Source organism: Grammomys surdaster, unplaced genomic scaffold (assembly GCF_004785775.1).
Source record: "Grammomys surdaster isolate TR1022 unplaced genomic scaffold, NIH_TR_1.0 128, whole genome shotgun sequence".
NCBI classification, from domain to species: Eukaryota; Metazoa; Chordata; class Mammalia; order Rodentia; family Muridae; genus Grammomys; species Grammomys surdaster.
In genome coordinates this window covers 7,445,834-7,464,562 of record NW_021604586.1, presented here as the reverse complement: position 1 = coordinate 7,464,562, position 18,729 = coordinate 7,445,834, and the positions used below count along the sequence as shown (strand labels likewise).

The 18,729-nt window shown below is 51.1% G+C and overlaps 1 protein-coding gene across 2 annotated transcripts in view; it reads right to left on the bottom strand.

The window, feature by feature from the left end:
• Positions 1-905: 905 nt before the first annotated feature.
• Positions 906-18,729, bottom strand: part of Gas8 (growth arrest specific 8) — a 19,529-nt gene continuing 1,705 nt past the window's right edge. Inside the window, exons 2-11 of one of the 2 annotated variants that reach the window (XM_028752875.1) lie at positions 17,977-18,063; positions 13,581-13,778; positions 12,506-12,712; positions 11,120-11,174; positions 10,269-10,474; positions 8,812-8,979; positions 8,364-8,450; positions 5,738-5,947; positions 3,840-3,905; positions 906-1,173 (exon numbers count right to left, since the gene is read on the bottom strand). In XM_028752875.1, the coding sequence (XP_028608708.1) occupies positions 1,024-1,173; positions 3,840-3,905; positions 5,738-5,947; positions 8,364-8,450; positions 8,812-8,979; positions 10,269-10,474; positions 11,120-11,174; positions 12,506-12,712; positions 13,581-13,778; positions 17,977-18,063 (1,434 nt within the window). In that variant the 3' untranslated portion in view covers positions 906-1,023. Of the gene's footprint in view, positions 1,174-3,839; positions 3,906-5,737; positions 5,948-8,363; positions 8,451-8,811; positions 8,980-10,268; positions 10,475-11,058; positions 11,175-12,505; positions 12,713-13,580; positions 13,779-17,976; positions 18,064-18,729 lie in introns of those variants that run through there. The other variant, XM_028752884.1, reaches the window with a different exon arrangement.

Here is an 18,729-nt window from a genome sequence, read left to right as displayed (position 1 = left end):
TGGGTTGTTCACCCGTTTTCGGGTTTGTTAGTAGGTTTGTGTATGCCTGGTAGTAGGCCCTGGTGAACGAATGAGTTCTCTGGATGGTGTGGGTGTGACAGCATGCAAGATACTGTGTGATGGGGTTCGAGCATGTGTGTGTTGCCTCATGCCTTCTGCAAATGCACCTGTGTGTGTGCTTGTGTGCCTCAGGACCCTTGGTTTCTGTGGGCTTGTATATGCGAGTCCACACGAGCGTGTGTCCTTATGGTGGGCGGGCGTACCAGCCTCTGAGTGTGTGTGTGGTGCATGTGTGCCTCTGTGTGTGCATGCATGGGTGCGTGCGTGTGCTCCGGATTGAGTGAGTGCCATGCAAAGGGAGGGCAGGGGCAGTGCGTCGCTCTTGGGCTAGCCTGTGCCTCTGGGTGTGGCTGTGGGTCTCCGGGGTGGGATGGGATGAGATTCCCGCCATCCCCAGCCATCAGTTGGTTGCAGGGCCCGGTCCTGGGCTCTGGGGCTAGTGTGTAGTCATCCAGGTGAGGCCCCAGGTCCAAAGTCCAGGGTAGTTCAGGATTCTAGGAGCTGAAAGTTGTTGCCTCTAGGGCAACAGGAATTCAAGGGTGGGTGAGGTTGCTGTTCCTCTAAGCTGTCGGATGTCATCTAAGTATACAAGGTCAAACTCCTTTCCATCAGTGGTGTCCAAAGTTTGAGTAATGCTGGCACTCCTTGGCTGGGCCCATGCTCCAGGCTTGGCAGAGGGGGCCAGGTGGAGGGGTCATTGGGTTTTCTGTTCTGTGAGGGCTGGTCCTGGGGCTCAGAGGTGGATGCTGTGGTATCAACTGGGCTGTTCTTGGCAGGAGGATGACAAGGAGGCCCTAGCAGGGGCCTTAAAGAACTTCACAAAGACAGAGAATACAATGTAAATGTGGAAAAACTTTCATTGCTGATGGTTAAGGCTACAAAAAAAAAAACTTGGTGTTGTTGGGCAGTGCGGGTATTATTTAGAAAGAGGGGCAGAGTATCTCTATAGGCTGCAGAAGATGGCTATGTAGGGGCGCCCACAAGTCCCGCAGGGCCCTGTCCTAGTGTCTGTCCAATCACTGCTGTCTCCAGGGGCTTGAACCCCACATTGTCCAGGGGGATCCCAAAGGCCAGTAACTTCGCCTCATAGGTACGCAACAGGTCATTGTGGGCCTGCAAGGACAGAGGGACGTCAGGAAGACGAGCCCACTTGGGCCTGGGAACCATAGTCATCATGCTAGAGTGCCCCAGACGTAGGCTCTCCGGGTGGAGGGCAGGCTTGTCATACAGAACTATAATGAGAATCTGTCTGTGGTTTGTTGATCCATTTAGAGCCACGGTGATGGGAGTAAGCCAGTAACTCACATACTCACACTAAGGACAGACTCGGGAGAACCACAGCTTCGTGGATTCCTGATCCTTTACCAAGTACTTCCCCCTAAGGGTCTCTCTCTCTTCCCTTCCAAGGCAGAATGACATCTATTCCCTCCCCCTGGAGAGGACAGCACCCTCCAACTCCCCAGTGACTCTGCAGAGGCAGCATGTGTGTGTTTGTGGGGATGGGGAGGCTGGATCCCTGACATGGTGCTGGTGGCCCAACAAAGACAAGTGACTTTCTTTGAGGGAGTTCTCTGATAATTTTGTTTTAATTTTTGGTGTTTCGGTTTTTTATTGTTATCTGGGGAAAGGCCCCACTATGTAGCTTAGGCTAGCTAGACTATAAAACCCATGCTAGTTCGACTTATGTTGCCCAGGCTAGCTAGAACTTAATGTATTTCCAGAATAGCCTCATACTCAAAATCTCACTCCTTCAAAGGAAAGTTGTTTTTCCCCATGCAGTAGCCATTCCCCCTGTGCCCAGGAGTGGTTGGCCACCAAGACGGGTTCCATCTTTGTTTCTGTGGACTTGTTGCGTTTAGTCTTGCTTTGGCATTGATTCATCTGTCTTATCAGTATCTTACCTGTTTCTTTTTCGTGAGTTTGTTTTTGTTTTTTTTGTGGGGAGCACGCATACAGCTGAGTAAGTTGGAAGTGGGGGATCTGGCAGGAGTTGTGGCAAAGGAAAAAAACATGATCAAAATATACTGTATGAGAACATTTTAAGTGAAAAGTGTGCTGTCTCAGCCAGGTGAGTGCTCAGATTACAAGTGTACACCACACACCTTGCACAATGGGCGTTTTTTTCCTCTTTATACAGGATCTCCCTGTATAGCCCTTGATGGCCTGGAACTACACCAGGCTGGCCATGTGCCACCAGTGGACCTTCTATGTCTAGTATTTTTTGTTACTACACATATGTACGGGAGTCACGCAGATGCCCAGAAAGGCCAGAAGAGCAAGTCTGACTCCTTGGTGCCAAAGTCACAGGCAGCTGTGAGCCGCTGTGAGCCTCCCCATGTGGATGCCGAGACCCACACTCCCCTGATCTCAGCAACTGCCAATGTGCATTCTGAACCGGGAGACTTTCATCCCGAGCTGTGAGGACTTGTGTGTTTTTCTGAGGGCCTCACTTCCAGCACAGCCTGCACTGATCTCCACGCCTCTGCCTCTAGGCTCATAGGTGTTGATGAATTGGGTGCAATGAGAAACGCTTGGAGCGTGCCCAGATGCTGCCAAATGTTCACAGCAAACGATCAAAGGGTTCCCGAGCTGGGGACTGCAGCACACACCTTTAATCCCAGTATACAGGAGGCAGAGATGGACTGATCTGAGTTCTGAGCCAGCCTGGGCTATACAGTGAGTTTGTGTCTCAAACAAAAATAGAGAAAAGGGTCAGGAGGAGGTGGTGGTGCACGCCTTTGATCTCAGCACTTGGGAGGCAGAAGCAGTGGATCTCTGAGTTTAAAAGTAGCCTGGTCTACAGAGTGAGTTCTAGGACAGCCAGGACTACACAGAGAAACCCCGTCTGGAAAAACCAGAAACAAAAAAAAAAAAAAAAAAAGAAAGAAAGAGAGAAAAGGGTTCATATCCTGCTGTGGTTCAGGAAGAGAAGCAGTGCTTGGAAACAGAAAGGGGCAGGTAAGGACGGGCTCCGGGGGAGCTTCAGAGGCTGTGCTCTAGCTACCAGACAACCCAGGTTCAGATACAGCAGGCTGCGCTAGCACAGAGCGTGTCAGCTGAGGAATAGGTGTGCTAAGGAGAGTCTAGCCTGGGCTCCAGGAAGGGCTAGGAAGGCAGGGAGCCTGGGCCTTGGTAACAGACAGTGCCTACCTCTATCTAGGGCAAAAATCCAACAGTATAGCATGAATGTCTGGACGAGGCCCTAAACAGCTCGACAGGAATACAATGCCTGCCCCACAGGACTAAGGATGTGACTTGTGGGGTGGCTGCTCTGGGTATATCCATGGCAAAGCAAAGACAGAGCAGCCCCTTAAGACCATGTGGATGCAGAACCCAGGCCTCCCTCAGGTGCAGGGGACAGATGGCAGCCGGGGTCCAGCAGGAGTCTACATCTTCAGCATGGAACGGTAGACCCCTGCCCAAGGCAGTGGGCATTAATCTGGAAGACCAGAGAGGCTCTTCCAAGTGACTGAGGGGCTAGGTGAGCAAGGGAAGGGAAAGACAGATTTGAACACGGTAGGAGACAGACCCCCAAGTGTGTAGCAGACAGGCCTGTAAGCACAGGCGGGACAAGGCCACTCTCAGGCCCTAAGGCTATCCCATCACATGGGGATTACCACACCTACCTCCTGAGTGGAGCACACACAAGAAATGAGTGAGATGCCTCAGAGACCCTTCCCCTGTAATATTCACAAGGTGAGGCTGGGTGCAGAGCACGGCTCTAAGGAAGACGCCCTGAGGGAGAAGGTGGAGCCCTGCGGATGGGGAAGAAGCCATACCTTGCAGACACGGGCCAGCTCATACTGTAAGTCCTTGATGGTGGTATTCTTCGATTCTAGAACATCCTGAGGAGAGACAAGGGTGACTTTGATATGGTCATCTAGCAGAAGTGGACAGAGGACACTAGTTTAGGGGTTCCCTAAGGGTCTGAGAGGCTCAAAGAATAGCAGTATGGGTCCCATTGCCCAGACTTGTCAGCAGGAGAGGTCTCCAAGGGATATGCAAGAACCACAAAGAGGACAGCAAACCTGGCGGTGGTGGCACATGCCTTTAATCCAGCACTTGGGAGGCAGACACAGGCAGAGATCGGTGAGTTGGAGGCCAGCCTGGTCTACAGAGTGAGTTCCAGGCTTGCCAGGGCTATATAGTGAGACCCTTTCTCAAACAAAAAGCAAAAACCCAGTCACTTTGTCACTTCCATGAAAACTCCTTTCTTTGGTCCATAAACCGTAGCAGTGGTGGCCAGGAGACGCAGAACTGAGCCCCAGAACCTCGCACAACACCCACTGCCATTAAACACGCTAGTGTGCTTGTCAGGTCTTTGAAACCAACTATGGTCTGCAACCCCCAAGGCTTGTGTGCTCCCTAGGGAGGCTCAGCCAGGGGGTGCCTGCAGTGTCTAACGTTGCAGGCCTCAGACTATGATAGACAGGCAGTGAGGTAAACAGACTGGACACAAAGTTGAAGCCTGCAGTGAGCATCTAGCATTTAAGTTCAGCTAGCCTGTACACGGTACATCTCAGAAAACCACCAGCCGCTGTATGTCTGCCTCTCTGCTCAAGCACAGCACAAGCCAGAGAAGCTGTGCACCCTCCTGCCCTAAAGGATCTGCTTCAGAATGAACCGGCCCCCTTGCTGGGTCGGCTGGGGCTTCAGCTGTTCACATCCTAGAATCACCAGTGAATCTGATGCCAAACCACCACAGCCGTCTCCAAAGCACCCTAGGAGAGACACCCCGAGCTCCTAAGGACCAGCCTCAGTCACACTGGCTAGCTGGTATTCATGTCAGCCAGACTCTCTTAGCCTGTGCCACCTGCTCCTATGTCCCCGTGCCCCAAGCAAGGTAGAAGGAGCAGAAAGACCTGTCATTGCTAGAAGCTTAAAGAGAAGGAAGCAGGTAAGCTGGGGGTTCCGACAGAGGCTCGGCGTCCTGACTTGTTAGGGAACAGAGAACCTTCTGTCCCCAGCTGTCCCATGGTTCCACTTATTCATCTGTGTCCCCACCTGGACTGCCCCACTACAGCACTGTCACAGGAACGAGCGATACTCTTAGCTCTGTTCAGACGTCACTCCCAGGCCCCAGGAGAGCAGCCAGGGCTACGGACCTATGGCCCAACTGTCCCCATTGTTCAAGTCCCCAATCAGTGTCCGAGATCTCCATGGAAGCAGAGCCATCCCCTGTCTCAAGTAACAGAGGAACTTGGACCTACCATTCCCAGATCACCTTTCTCTCCTAGGTTACCGGAGTTCCATTCAGTGACCGGCCTAGCACACTATAAGCCACAGTCACCGGGACAGCAGAGACTCAGGTTAGGGATAGAGTTGGTGAGGGACTGGGACAGCCTAGGACAGACTACCAAGCTGGGTGTGTCACATGCCCTTAATGTTAGCACTCAGAAGGCAGTGGAAGGGGGATCTCTGTGAATTTGATGCCAGCTTGGTCTACACAGTGAATTCCTGTCTAAACAGGGAGCGAGGTGGGGGAGGGGCAGACCCAAAAGAGGACAGGGCAGAGCACAGGGGCGCACAGCCCATGCCCTGCTCTCTGCTGCAGAAACCATGGCACCTCCCGACTTCTGGGGGGTTTCTGTGCCACCGGAGAAGGTGTAGCATAGCACAGGACTGAAGGGCCCACCCTGGAAGGCAAGCATTCGCTCAGGAGGCCGTTGGCACCTACCTCAAGTTTTCGAGACACCAGTGTTAGTGCCGTAGGGTCCAGGTTGGAGGCAGCCAGCACCTCATTGAACTGCACCTCTCTCTTCTCCACAGCAGCGTTCAGGGCCTGCAGCTTCCGCTCCAGCAGCAGGTTCTTGAAGCCCGTCTTCTGCTGCACCTCCTGGATGGCGGCAGTGAACTTCCGGTACAGCTCTTCCCTCTCCTGCTGCACCTGAGGCCAAGGAGACCAGAGTGAGCAGCAAGGAGCCTCACCCGGGGACACCTCACTGGGGAGAAACCTTTCCACGCTGCCCCAAGTGTGCTGCTCTGTGAAAGGGTCACTTTCGTCAGGCAGTGGTGGCACACACTAGCTATAAGATATTGTAAACATGCAGCTTTGATGGAAATTTACCAGCCTGGATGAGAACAAGTAGTCATGGGTCTTGTGGATAGTCATAGACCTTAGGTAGCCTTGGTGGATAGTACCAACTTAGACAAGGACAAGTAAATCATAGGCGGAGTCATAGTGATCTGTCCCCTGAACCTTCACCCAGCTGACACTCTGTTCTGGAAGATATCTGTACTCCCCCTGAACACCTACGCTCCTGCATCATCCCCTTCCCCACATCCTGCCTTTTTGTGTTTATAACCTGTGTATGAAAAAGTAAAAATGGCAGTTTGATCAGCCTATAGACAAACCGCTGTTCTTTGCATCTACCTGTTTTCCCCCACTCTCTTTCAGGTGATCTCCCTGGACCCCTGTTTAATGCCCTGCTGGATGGGGCAGAAACCTGGAGCAGGAGCTGCTGCAGAGGCCATGGAGGGTGCTGCTTACTGACCTGCTCCACATGGCTTGCTCAGCTTGCTTTCTTATAGAACTCAAGGCCATCAGCCCAGGGATGGCACCGCCCACAATGGCTGGGCCCTCCTCCACCAATCACTAAGAAAACGCCCTACAGGCCTGGAGACAGTTTCTCAATTGACGTTCCCCCTCTCAGATGACTCTAGCCTGTGTCACATGGACATAAAACTATTCAGCACACTGACTGCTCTTCTCAGGAAAGAAGACCTGGAAAGATCCACACTCTGAAAACCACTCCACAGCTAGGTCAGGGCCAGCCTTGTCCAAGTTAGGGCCACGGGCTCAGACAAGACCTTATGGTTAATGACCTCATAGGAGAGTCAAGGTGGGTCTAGATCAAGCTTGAGGCAGGTGCCTGTGAACCACAAAGACGTCCTCACCCGTCTCCCCCACTTCTACCATCAGCACTGCTGGGAGAGGCCACGGCTCAGGCAGGACACACTTAACACACATTTACGAGAATTCCTGAGAGTGGCAGAGTCACAATCTTCCTCTAGTCTTGCTGATACCCCTCTCCCTGCCTTGGCAGATTCAAATATCTGGCAAGGCCAACCCTATATTCCAGGGGCCCAGGGCTTTGACCAGCATACATGATCTGAGGATTCATCATCTTTAGAGAATTCATGAGTACAGACCACTAATGGGTTTGCCCTCTTCTTCCCCAGAGCAGGCTCCTTGGAAACAGTCCATCCAGTCAGATCTAGATTTACTCTCAAAGGCACTGAGCATCTCAGAGGCTAGGCCTTGCTGAGCTCTGTCACTGTCTGTACAGAATAGCCTAAGGACCCACTGGTCAACAGGGCCACCTTCCTTCTCCCTGTGCTTCTGAGGTCAGCATTTGGCTGGGGGCGGGGGAGGAGGGATGGGCCTTTTCAGCAAATTCTAGGGCCCAAGGCTGAAACTGTACATACCCATTGAGCATGGAGTTAGAGACTGGGAGGATTCTGTAGCTGGAAAGGTTAGGAAATCATTGTGTGCTACTTTGGATGCTCTTCAGGGGTACACGGTGAAAAGCTGAAGTGTAAGCAAGGTCACACGCCATCCCTAAGAGGGAGACTGCTCGCACACGTGTAGAAAACAGGAGAGAGCCACACCAAACATTTAGATTAGTGGCCACTGGGAATTCATGTGGAAGGGAGTTCTGTTTTTGTTTCTTTACGCAAGTATGGCATTTATTTATTTGTTTGTCAATTTAGAAACAGTCCCTTCATGTAGCCCCGGCCGTCACTGAATGGAGGAGCAGGGTTTACAGGTATGTCCCACACCTGGCTTACTACACATTCTCTTTACAAACAGACGGGCCATAAGCTAACACTAAGAAATGGGCCACTGAGGTTAGATCGTGGGGACCGAGTCCAGCTGCTAAGGAGATAAAAGGGTCACAGCTCACCAGGGACCCTGGGCCGTCTACAGAATGTACCACAGGTTGTTGCCTCATAACAGTGGTACGCAGGTCAGGTGGTGCACACCTTCAATCCCAGCACTTGGGAGCAGAGATGGGCGGATCTCTGTGAGTTCAAGGTTAGTCTGGTCTATGGAGTGAGTTCCAGAATAGCCAGGGTTACACACAGAGAAACCACAAACTGTCTCAAAAAAACAAAAAACCAAGGTTGCAGCACACACCTGTAACTCCACTACTCAGGAGGCCTGAGCAGGAGGAGGCTGGGTCCCAGGAGCTTAAGGCCTGGCTGAGTGGGACGGTGAGACCCTATTTCCAAACAAAGGACAGGCAGAGTAGGCACAGGTTGACGCAGAGCCCGCCACGCGGCCGGCCACCCCTGCTCACCTTGATGAACCTCTGTTCCAGCACCTCATGTTCCCACTGCAGGTCCTTTAGCTCCTTCTCCGTGACCTTCAAACGTGCCTTCGTACACTGCGGGGAGATCAGGGGGTAGGAGACAAAATACTTAGCATTCACAGACACTCACATACCACAGACTCCTGGAGACAGCAAGGCTAGGAAAAAAATCACCAGGAACAACTGGTTGGAAGACTCCAGCAGCTGGGCCTCACCCAAGCTATGAGGGGAATGCAGAAAACTAGGGTCTAGTCTACAGCAGCGCCCGCCTGCTTACAGCTCCAGAGGAGTCCAAGAAAGAGAGGGAGGGCCCTACATCACCACCTCCCCTCTCTTGCACTAAGGATGAATCCCGCTCACATGGGGCCTCAGGAGACATCCCTCACGTGCCTTCCCTGCTGGGCCCAGGAGGAAAAGAGCTCAGTAGGGCACTCACGACCAGGATCTGCTTGTCCCTCTCATGGTTCCCCAGTCTCTTCTGCATCTCGTTCATCTCATCCTTGGCTTTCTGCAGCGGGTCAGCCAGCCGCCTGTTCTGCAGAGACACCTCCGCCATCTCCCTCTCCATGTGCTCCTCCTTCTTCCGCATGTCCTCCATCTGCTCCTGTAAGCAGTCACATGAAGGGCTTCACCACGGGACACTCGTGTTTATTATTTGCATGTGACATGTATGAGTGTGCATGCCACAGCACACATGTAGAGGTCAGAGGACGTTTCCAGGAGCCGGTTCTCTCCTTCCACCACGGGGTCTAGGGCTCCAGCTCAGGTCACCAGTCTCACACAGCGAGCACTCTACCCACTGAGCCATCTCGCTGCGACTTTTTGGTTGTTTTTTTGTTGGTTTGGTTTTGGTTTTCTTGAGACGATGGCTCCCTATCTAGCCTAGACTGGCTTTGAACTTGCTCTTCTGCCTCAAGCTCGTAAGCACTGGGATTATAGGTTTGTGCCACCACATCCAGCTATGAGTGCCCTCGGTTAAAAACAGAGCAGAGGCAGGCATGGTAGCACACACCTTTAACCTCAGCCCTCAGGAGGCAGAGGGAGGCGGATCTCTGTGTGTTCGAGGTTAGCTTGGTCTACATCGTGAGTTCTAGGACAACCAGGACTGCCCAGTGAGGTGCCCTGGGTTAAAAACCCAAGCAGCCACATGCACGCTGAGGATCAAGTCTTATTTTATTTTTTTTTATTTATTTTTTTTTTTAAAGATTTATTTATTTATTATATATGAATACACTGTCACTGTCTTCAGACACATCAGAAGAGGGCATCAGATCTCATTACAGATGGTTGTGAGCCACCATGTGGTTGCTGGGATTTGAACTCAGGACCTCTGGAAATGCAGTCAGTGCTCTTAACCACTGAGCCATCTCTCCAGCCCCAAGTCTTATTTTATATGTGGGCAATATTTTTGCAGTCTTGATCTGTTCTGATTATATAAGAATATAACTTGCACACAGACTGAGGGGCTGCATCTGTTTAGACCAAGGGCGACCCTCTGCTGTGGAAATCCTGCCAGTATCAGTTTTATGTCTCAAGTTTCCCAGCAGTGACTTCTGGGAGGATCTCCTGACCCCACCCTGCCAGCATGTTGTCACCACATCCTGTAAGCACAGTGCCGACTGTGGTCACACTTCAGTCAACACATTGCCTATCCCAGCCCTGCCTGCATGTCGGAACACCTCTGAAGTGATCCCTTCCACTACAGCAGTTAGGGAAACACCCAGGTGACTTCCTGTTAAACTGTGGGTCGCTTACATTACTTGTGAATTATACTGAGAATAACAGAGGGACACAGCCCAATATTATCATAGTAAGGAGTGCTAGATCTGGTGGGATCGAAGGCAGGGTCTGCACCCCGCAAGCCCTGAGCATGTCCTCAGAGGACATCAGTACCTTGAGGGAGTTGATCAGGGCCAGGTTGTTCAGCGTGATGTCATTGTAGTAGTTCTTGATATCTGTGAAGGCCTCCTCGTGCCGTTGCATCAGGGTATTGATCTGGCCGTTCTTCCTCTCCTCTACCTCGTGGATCTCAGTCTTTCTCCGCAGGTCAAGCTCGTCCCTAAGCATCTTCATTTTCTTATCATACTTGGCCTCAATTTCTGAAAGGCAGCAGCACACAGAGCTTAGATGGACAGGTGACCTCAAGCCGTAAGAAAAGATGGAACCTAGGAGCAGTGCCCAAGAACACCTACGGGGTCAGACAGAAGCTGCACCGGCAACTCTGCCAGTAACCAGAGGGCTGCGGTGGAACTTTCCTGCAAGTGACATATTCAGCACATGGGTCACTGTCACCTTTCCTTTGCCTGTAATAACCGGTGTCTGCAGTGGCTGTCCCACACTAATCCCAGGGCACATTACCCATGGCCTGTGTGACCCTCCAGCCACACACTAGAGGCCCCAGTCAGTAAACCAGTGTACTTCTGACAGTGAAGGCTTCTCAGTCCAGAGCTAAGGAGACTGAAGAAAACACCACCCACTGTTAACTGCAGCTCCCAAACCCACACAGGAATGAGTTTTACTGTGACTCTGAATCAATCTACGGGCTTCTGAAATAATCTATCTCCTTCACCCTGCTGTCTGTCGTGTGTGTGTGTGTGTGTATGTGTGTGTGTATGTGCTTGTGCGTGCACGTGTACACACAAGCTGCTTTAATATGATGATGCATGTGCCTTAATTTACCTACCAAGCAGCAATGGGATGATTCCCTGACACCATCCTACACCGTGTACGTCTGCGAAACTGACCTCGAACTTGCCTTTCAAAGTCATTTCGCATCTTGGTGATCTCCTCGGCTTGTTTCTGCACAAATGAGAAGGGGTGTTACTCGACAGCCAGACAGCCAGGCCTCCTCTCCTTAGGCCGAGGCTACTCCTCTCCTGTGGAAAGTCCAGCTCAGAAACCCCTGTGCTGCTGCTGCTGCTGCGTCCTGGACTCTCCTCACGTGTACATTGTAAAGGACGCCCTGAATGACAGGGGTCTCATAACGTCCACACGTCATACACAACATACTTCCCTCGGCAAAGCCACCTCTGACCATGAGAGACAGCAGCAGACAAGGCACTGTTCATGGCTGGTTTCCTCATCCAACCTTCCCAAAGCCAGAGAGGGGCAGCCACACCTCACGAGGCAGCAGGATCCCTCCAGACACCTTACAAAGCTCCTGCCAGCTTCTCACTGTTGTGTACAGCAGTGTTCAGAAACAATGATAACTATTATTATACTGGGTTTTTTTTTTTTTTTTGAGACAAGGTTCCCCTGCATAAATTTATCCTGTCCTGGAACTGACTCCACAGACTGGGCTAGCCTTGAACTCCAGAGATCTGTTTGCGGCTGTCTCCCCAGCGCTGGGACTAAAAGCGTACCCACCACGTCCATCCTAGAGATTATTTTAATAAGCAATCCCATGTTAAATTTTTTGTGAGGCTTTTCAATTATTGTATTCTATGTGTGTATCACATCTGCATATACATCTGTGTACAATCCGCATGCCTGGTGCATACAGGAGCCAGAAAAGGGTGTCAGATCCCTGAGAACTGGAGTTACAGACAGTTGTAAACCACCACATGGGAAACGGGACCTGAACCTGGGTCTCCTGTAAAAGCAGACAGTACTCCTGGGCACTGAGTTCCTCCAAGTCATCTGGTCACTGGACCCTCTCTGCAACTCAAATTTTTATATTATACGTGTTTCATATTTTGGGAGTTTTGCTGGCAGGTATGTCTGTACACTACATGTGTGTCTGGTGTTCACAGAGGCCAGAAGAAGCTGTTAGATTTTCTGGAACTGGAATGATGAATGCTTGTGAGCCGCCATGCGGGTGCTGGGAACTGAACCCAGGTCCTCTAGAGGAGTAGTCATTGCTCTTAACTGCTGAGCCATCCCTCCTGCCTCTACATACTATTAATTTGAATAAAGCTTTGCCAATTTATTTGTTAAAAACCCCCGATTCCCCAAATCGTAAGTTCCTAGTTGTTACGGAACCAGTTCAGAGCTAGGTTCACTCCTCCACAGCCGTCAGAGCATGGCCGTCCCTCCCAGGCTCACACGGCCGTCCCTCCCAGGCTCACACGGCCGTCCCTTCCAGGCTCACATGGCCGTCCCTCCCAGGAGCACACGGCCCGCATACCTACCAGGCGCAGGTTCTTTATCACCACCTCGTTCGCCAGCTCCTGCTCCTTGAGCTCCACCTTCAGCACACGCATGTCCTTGCGTAGTGCGCCCTCCTGGGTGCGGTGCTCCTTCTGGGCCAGCTTCATGACCACAGTGCCCTCGGTCTTCACCTCGGCCAGGTTGTTCTGGTGCTCGTACAGCAGGTGCTTCACCTTCTGCTTGTACACCTACAGAGCGGGGAGGGGTGCCGCTGTACATCCACAGAGCGGGGGAGGGGTGCTGCTGTACACCTACAGAGCGGGGAAGGGTGCCGCACGCTCACCTGAAGCACCAGTGTGTGCCCAGCTCACAAGGAACTATGAGGCAGAACTGGACTCAGCCTGCTCCTACCCTGCCATGCATGTCACAGAGGCTTCAACTGATGCCCAGGACCTGTGGGACCTCTCCTACTACCAGAGGATGACATTGCTTTCCCTTGTCCCCTTAGAGACTGTGGAAGGTTCTAACAGAGGAGCACAGTTCACACTGCGACAGGTCATCAGTGATAAAAAATAAATGAAGAAAAATTAAAACCTCTGTTTGTGTTCGTTTTGAGACAGGGTCTCCTGTCGTCCAGGCTGGTGTAAAACTATGTACATAACTAAAGCTGGCCTTGAACTCCAGACCCTCTTGCATCCACCGCCCAAGCGCTGGGGTAACAGGCGTGTGGCAATGCCCTGCTCTGTGTTTTAACCACTTTTGCCACTTTGTCTGGCTGAACTCATGGATGTCCTGGGCACACCTTCACCGAGACCCCATGACAGTCCTCTTTCATCAGGGCGAGCGGCCCTCCTCAGCAGAGCACACTGCTTCAGGGGGCACACGTGGAATAGCACAGGACGCTGCCGATCCCCACCTGGCCAACTTAGTCAGCAGAGTCGATGCTGGTGACCAAGGGTGACAAATGACACAGCCAAATCACCTTTGCAACCTTCCGTGGACTCTTAGAAAAATTGCCTCTGGTTCACAGCACAAAGGAGTATGTTCCCACAGGAAAGCGGGAACCAGCCCCACCCAGACCCGTTTCTCCCGTGGGTACAGAGCGACCCCACTCACCTTGATCTCCACCTGGTGCCTCTCCTCGGCCTCCTCCATCTCCCGGTCTTTGTTGCGCAGCTCGGCCTTCTTCTCCTCCAGCTGCCTCCGCGTGATCTCCCAGAAGGTGTGGATCTTGTCGCGCTCCAGCTGGAAGTAGTTACGTTCCTCTCTCTCCCGGTCGAGCTCCTCCCGGATGCGGGCGACATGTTCCTCCACCTGACCAGGCACAGGGCACCAGTGACGGGTGCTGCAGGGGCCCACCCACCCCTAGTGTGAGCCCAGGGAAGCAGGGGAGGAAAGGGGAGGGGCCGCTGTACCGGAGTTACAATACAAGGCAGGGAGGCACCGGGCACAGTAGACAGCAAAAGTAGACAGCAAAAGTCCGACCAATAATTACATAACAATTATATCTGTCCAGCAACTACTGGATACTTTTAACAAAATTTTCAAAAGAAACACAATGATTTATAACTATTTTAAACAGCACAATGGTTGAAAATTGAACACGTCAACTCAACTGTAAGACTATAAAAATTATGCAGAAACCCATAAATGCCTCCACAAAAATTACACAAAACTATCGGGCACTTTGCACTCCACAGACCTTGGTCCAGAGCCAATAATAAATCTGCAAATAGGTTACAGGGAGAAGTAGGGCAGGTCTCCAGCTTTCTCGAGCGTGGCTTCCCCTGAGAATTAGTTATCTTTAGGCTCAGCCACAGGACAGTTACTGGATTTTCTTTCTCAAGACAACATTCTACCGGGCAGTGGTGGCGCATGCCTTTAATCCCAGCATTCAAGAGGTAGAGGCAGGCAGATCTCTCTGAGTTCAAGGCCAGCCTAGTCTACAAGGTGAGTTCCAGGACAGCCAGGGCTGTGAAATCCTGTCAAAATGGGAGGGGGAGGGAGAGGGAGAGCTATTGTCTGATTGATTGATTCTACACAGGGAACCTTATTTCTCATTTTGAAAATAAGACACCAGGCAGCCCGGCAGCTCTGAAGGATGAAGGGTGCTGGGCAGCAGCCAGGCGCCTATGAAGGACCACACACGCCAGACTCTGACTAGTGCTTCACACCGTGTCATGCACACTGGCAGTCCTGACAAGTCTCTTCACGACGAGGGCCTTCAGTGTCACTCCAACAGTTACAAACAGGACTCCTGCTCTGTTTGGCTCATACGGTACGGTATCAGAGTTTGTCCTTAGGACTGAGACACTAAGGGTGAGTCTCCAAACGTGTGAAATAAACGGGACAGAAAGAGCATGTTGGGGGAGCCTGGAATCCACTCTATTCTCTGTCCTTCCCAGCAAAAATGCAAACTGGATCCCCAGTGCATCTCTGCTTAAACTGCTAATGGTTTCCCTGTACACAAAATAAAGCAGCCAGCCTGGTCTACAGAGCGAGTTCCAAGATGGCCAGGCCTACACAGAGAAACCCTGTCTCAGAAAAGCATTTGTTGTTCTTGTAGAGGAACAAGATCCAGTTCCGAGGACCAATGGTGGCTAAGAGCCATCAGCAAATCCAGCTCCAGAGGCTCTGAAGCCACCTTCTGGCTTCCTCAGGCACTGAACACACATGGTGCACATGCAAACATACAGGCAAAACACACACACACACACAAAAAAAAACAAATCTGTAAAAACATGTATATTTTGCACGTATGTCTGTGCATCATGTGTGTACTTGGAGCCTATGGAGGTCAGAAGGGGGACATCAGATCCCCTGGGACGTCAGAGGGGGACATCAGATCCCCTGGGACTAGGGTTACAGATGGCTGTGAGTCACTGTGTGGGTGCTGGGAACCAAACCTGAGTCCTGCCCAGAGCAGCAATGCTCTCAACCCACACGCCCACTCTCCAGCTCCTGAAAGCATCTATTTTAAATCAAAATACAGCTATGTACCGTGGCATGTAAAGGCCGGTGCTATAGGCAATGAGAGAATTACCCAGAATACAAAGATAAACGGAGGAAATTTATTAAAACATGCCGCAAGAGAGCAGCAGGCGAGTTCCCCAGAGGCCTCGCCTCACGTGGCCGAGAGCAGGTAGGGTGCCTCATGGCAGCTGAGGGTGGTTATTTGGTCTCAAGAGCCATCTGTATGGGATCCATATCTGGATCCATGGGGGTGGGCAGACAGCGTCTTGCACGTAGCAAATTCACAGCACAAATTGTTTCTCTAGAGACTGGCCAGCATTGTACAGTTATAATGCTACAGGCCATTAGGAGTTAGGCTCCATATGTCAACAGAAGATATGACATGTCACCAGGTGCCAGGCACCAACTGGTCATACCTGGACATTAAAGTAGAGATTTTGCTTTTAGATTTTGGCCTTATGCCTTTGAAATCACCAACACTCAAGACTGTTGCCTAAGTCCAGTTTCAGCTTACAGTCTTCTAACCCCCTTCCCATCATCTTCGGCTACTACAACAGCGAGTGTCTTACTAACACAACTGCACATGACCCTCCAGCCCCAGTCAAACCCTGCAAGCCGTCTGTCCTAGTGAGGGTTTTACTGCTGTGAACAGACACCACGACCAAGGCGGCTCTTATAAAGACAAACATTTCATTGGGGCCGGCTTACAGTTTTAGAGGTTCAGTCTGCCACCATCATGGCGGGAAGCATGGCAGCGTGCAGGCAGACATGATGCTGGAGAAGCCGAGAGTTCTCCATCTTGATCCACAGGCAGCCAGAGAGGGACTGACTCATCTACACTGGAGGGAGCTGGAGCAGAGGACCTCAAGGCCCACCCCCACAGTGACACACTTCCTCTGACAAGGCCACACCTAACAGTGACACTACCTGGGCCAAGCATATTCCAACCACCACAGCAACCGTCATCAACACAGACCGGGAAGACACGCCATGTTGGCACGTGTTGTAGTTTTGTAAGAGCCTTGTGAGTTCTATAATTATATTCTCTAGCCTTTTACATCAGTGCCTGTAAGTGGCTTAGGATCATTTGTATAAGGGCATTACCTACCTGAGTTCAATCTTCAACACAACCAAACATATCATAAAGACTTCACTCCAGAACCAATGGTGTGGCACCAGTTTTTTTTTTTTTTTTTTTCTGTTTTGTTTTTTCCAGACAGGGTTTCTCTGTGTAGCCCTGGCTGTCCTCGAACTCAGAAATCTGCCTGCCTCTGCCTCCCAAGTGCTGGGATTAAAGGCGTGCGCCACCACTGCCGGGCAGTGCAGTGCTAGTCTTAACAAAATTAATTAATTAATTAATTAATTAATTAATTAAAAGAAGAAAACCTCCTCCCAAGCTGAGCAGGAGCAGTTAGACAGAGGCAGCCCCAACAGGGCTACTCCTTATCAGAAGCTTTGTCAAAAATAAAACAGCGCCCGGGTGGTGGTGGCGCACACCTTTAATCCCAGCACTTGGGAGGCAGAGGCAGGCGGATTTCTGAGTTCGAGGCCAGCCTGGTCTACAGAGTGAGTTCCAGGACAGCCAGGGCTATACAGAGAAACCCTGTCTCAAAAAAACAAAAATAAAATAAAATAAAATAAATAAAACAGCAAGGGGCCAGCACAATGGTTCAGCAGGTAAAGGGGTCTGCTGCCAAGCCTGAAAACCTGAGTTCAATCCCAGCCCCTACACAGTGGAAAGAAAGAACCAACTCACACAAGTTGTCCAAATATATAAAGACATAACACTAATTTTAAAAATAGTGGATGATTAATCAGACTAAGACAATGGAATTTTAAATAAACCGTGATCCTTTTAAAACTTCCTGCCGGGCAGTGGTGGCGCACGCCTTTAATCCCAGCACTTGGGAGGCAGAGGCAGGCGGATTTCTGAGTTCGGACGAGGCCAGCCTGGTCTACAGAGTGAGTTCTAGGACAGCCAGGGCTACACAGAGAAACCTTGTCTTGCGGGGCGGGGGTGGGGGGCCTTTCCTTTTTTCTCCTCTTCTCTTGAAACAGCGCCTCTCTATGTAGCTTTGGCTGACTCGGAACTCACGATGTAGACCAGTCTGGCCCTGCAATCACAGAGCTCTGCCTACCTCTACCTCCCAAGGCGTGCACCACCGCACTTGGCTAAAGGCTTCCCTCTTGATAGAATGTTCACTGGCAAACAAAGGAAGGCGTGTATGTATTACCACACGTGTATCCGCTCTGTGAACACTGGGTATACAAAACCACAGGAATGAAATAAAACGCAGAAAGTTTAAAAACAGCTATTATGTTCGAGGGGTGGGGAGTTGCCTTCCGAGTTCCTATTATCGAGTTTCCTCACATGGCTATACCGCATTTTAAAGTATGTCACGCCATGTGGGGTGGCGGGAACTACAGACACAGGACAGGCACGATATACGATGCAGAACAGTGATAAGGGTTTCACCAACACACCTGCAGCAGCGCTGCCCGCCCCAGCCTGGGACCAGGCTCCATGGGCTGTGCTCACCTGCTCCTTGGTCATGTCCTCTGGTGCAACGCCATCGACAATTGCGTTCCCTTTGGCTTTTCCCTTCTTCCCTTTCTTTTTGGGTGCCTTTGTGTGAAGAACAGAGGACTGAGTAAGTACAGGTCAGCTCTACCTCAGGGTGTCCCTCCTTGACTGACTGACTGCCTGCTCACATGGTGAACTCTACCTCAGGGTGTCCCTCCTTGACTGATTGATGCTCACATGGTCAACTGTACTTCAGGATGTCCCTCCCTGACTGACAATCACGTGGTCAACTGTACCTCAGGATGTCCCTCCTTTACTGACAATCACGTGGTCAACTTTACCTCAGGGTGACCCTCCTTGACTGACTCTGTTCACATGGCCATATGGAGAAAGAACACCTGTTTAGAATCTTGTCCTCGCCGGGCAGTGGTGGTGCACGCCTTTAATCCCAGCACTTGGGAGGCAGAGGCAGGTGGATTTCTGAGTTTGAGGCCAGCCTGGTCTACAGAGTGAGTTCCAGGACAGCCAGAGCTACACAGAGAAACCCTGTCTCGAAAAACAAAAACAAAAACAAAACAAAAAAATCTTGTCCTCTACTGTTCAAGTCACCTAGTGGGGGTATCACTACACTGACCCCTCATTAACACCTGAGAGAGAGAGAAAGAGAGGGAGAGAGAGGGAGAGAGAGAGAGAGAGAGAGAGAGAGAGAGGAGAAGAAGAAGAAGAAGAAGAAGAAGAAGAAGAAGAAGAAGAAGAAGAAGAAGAAGA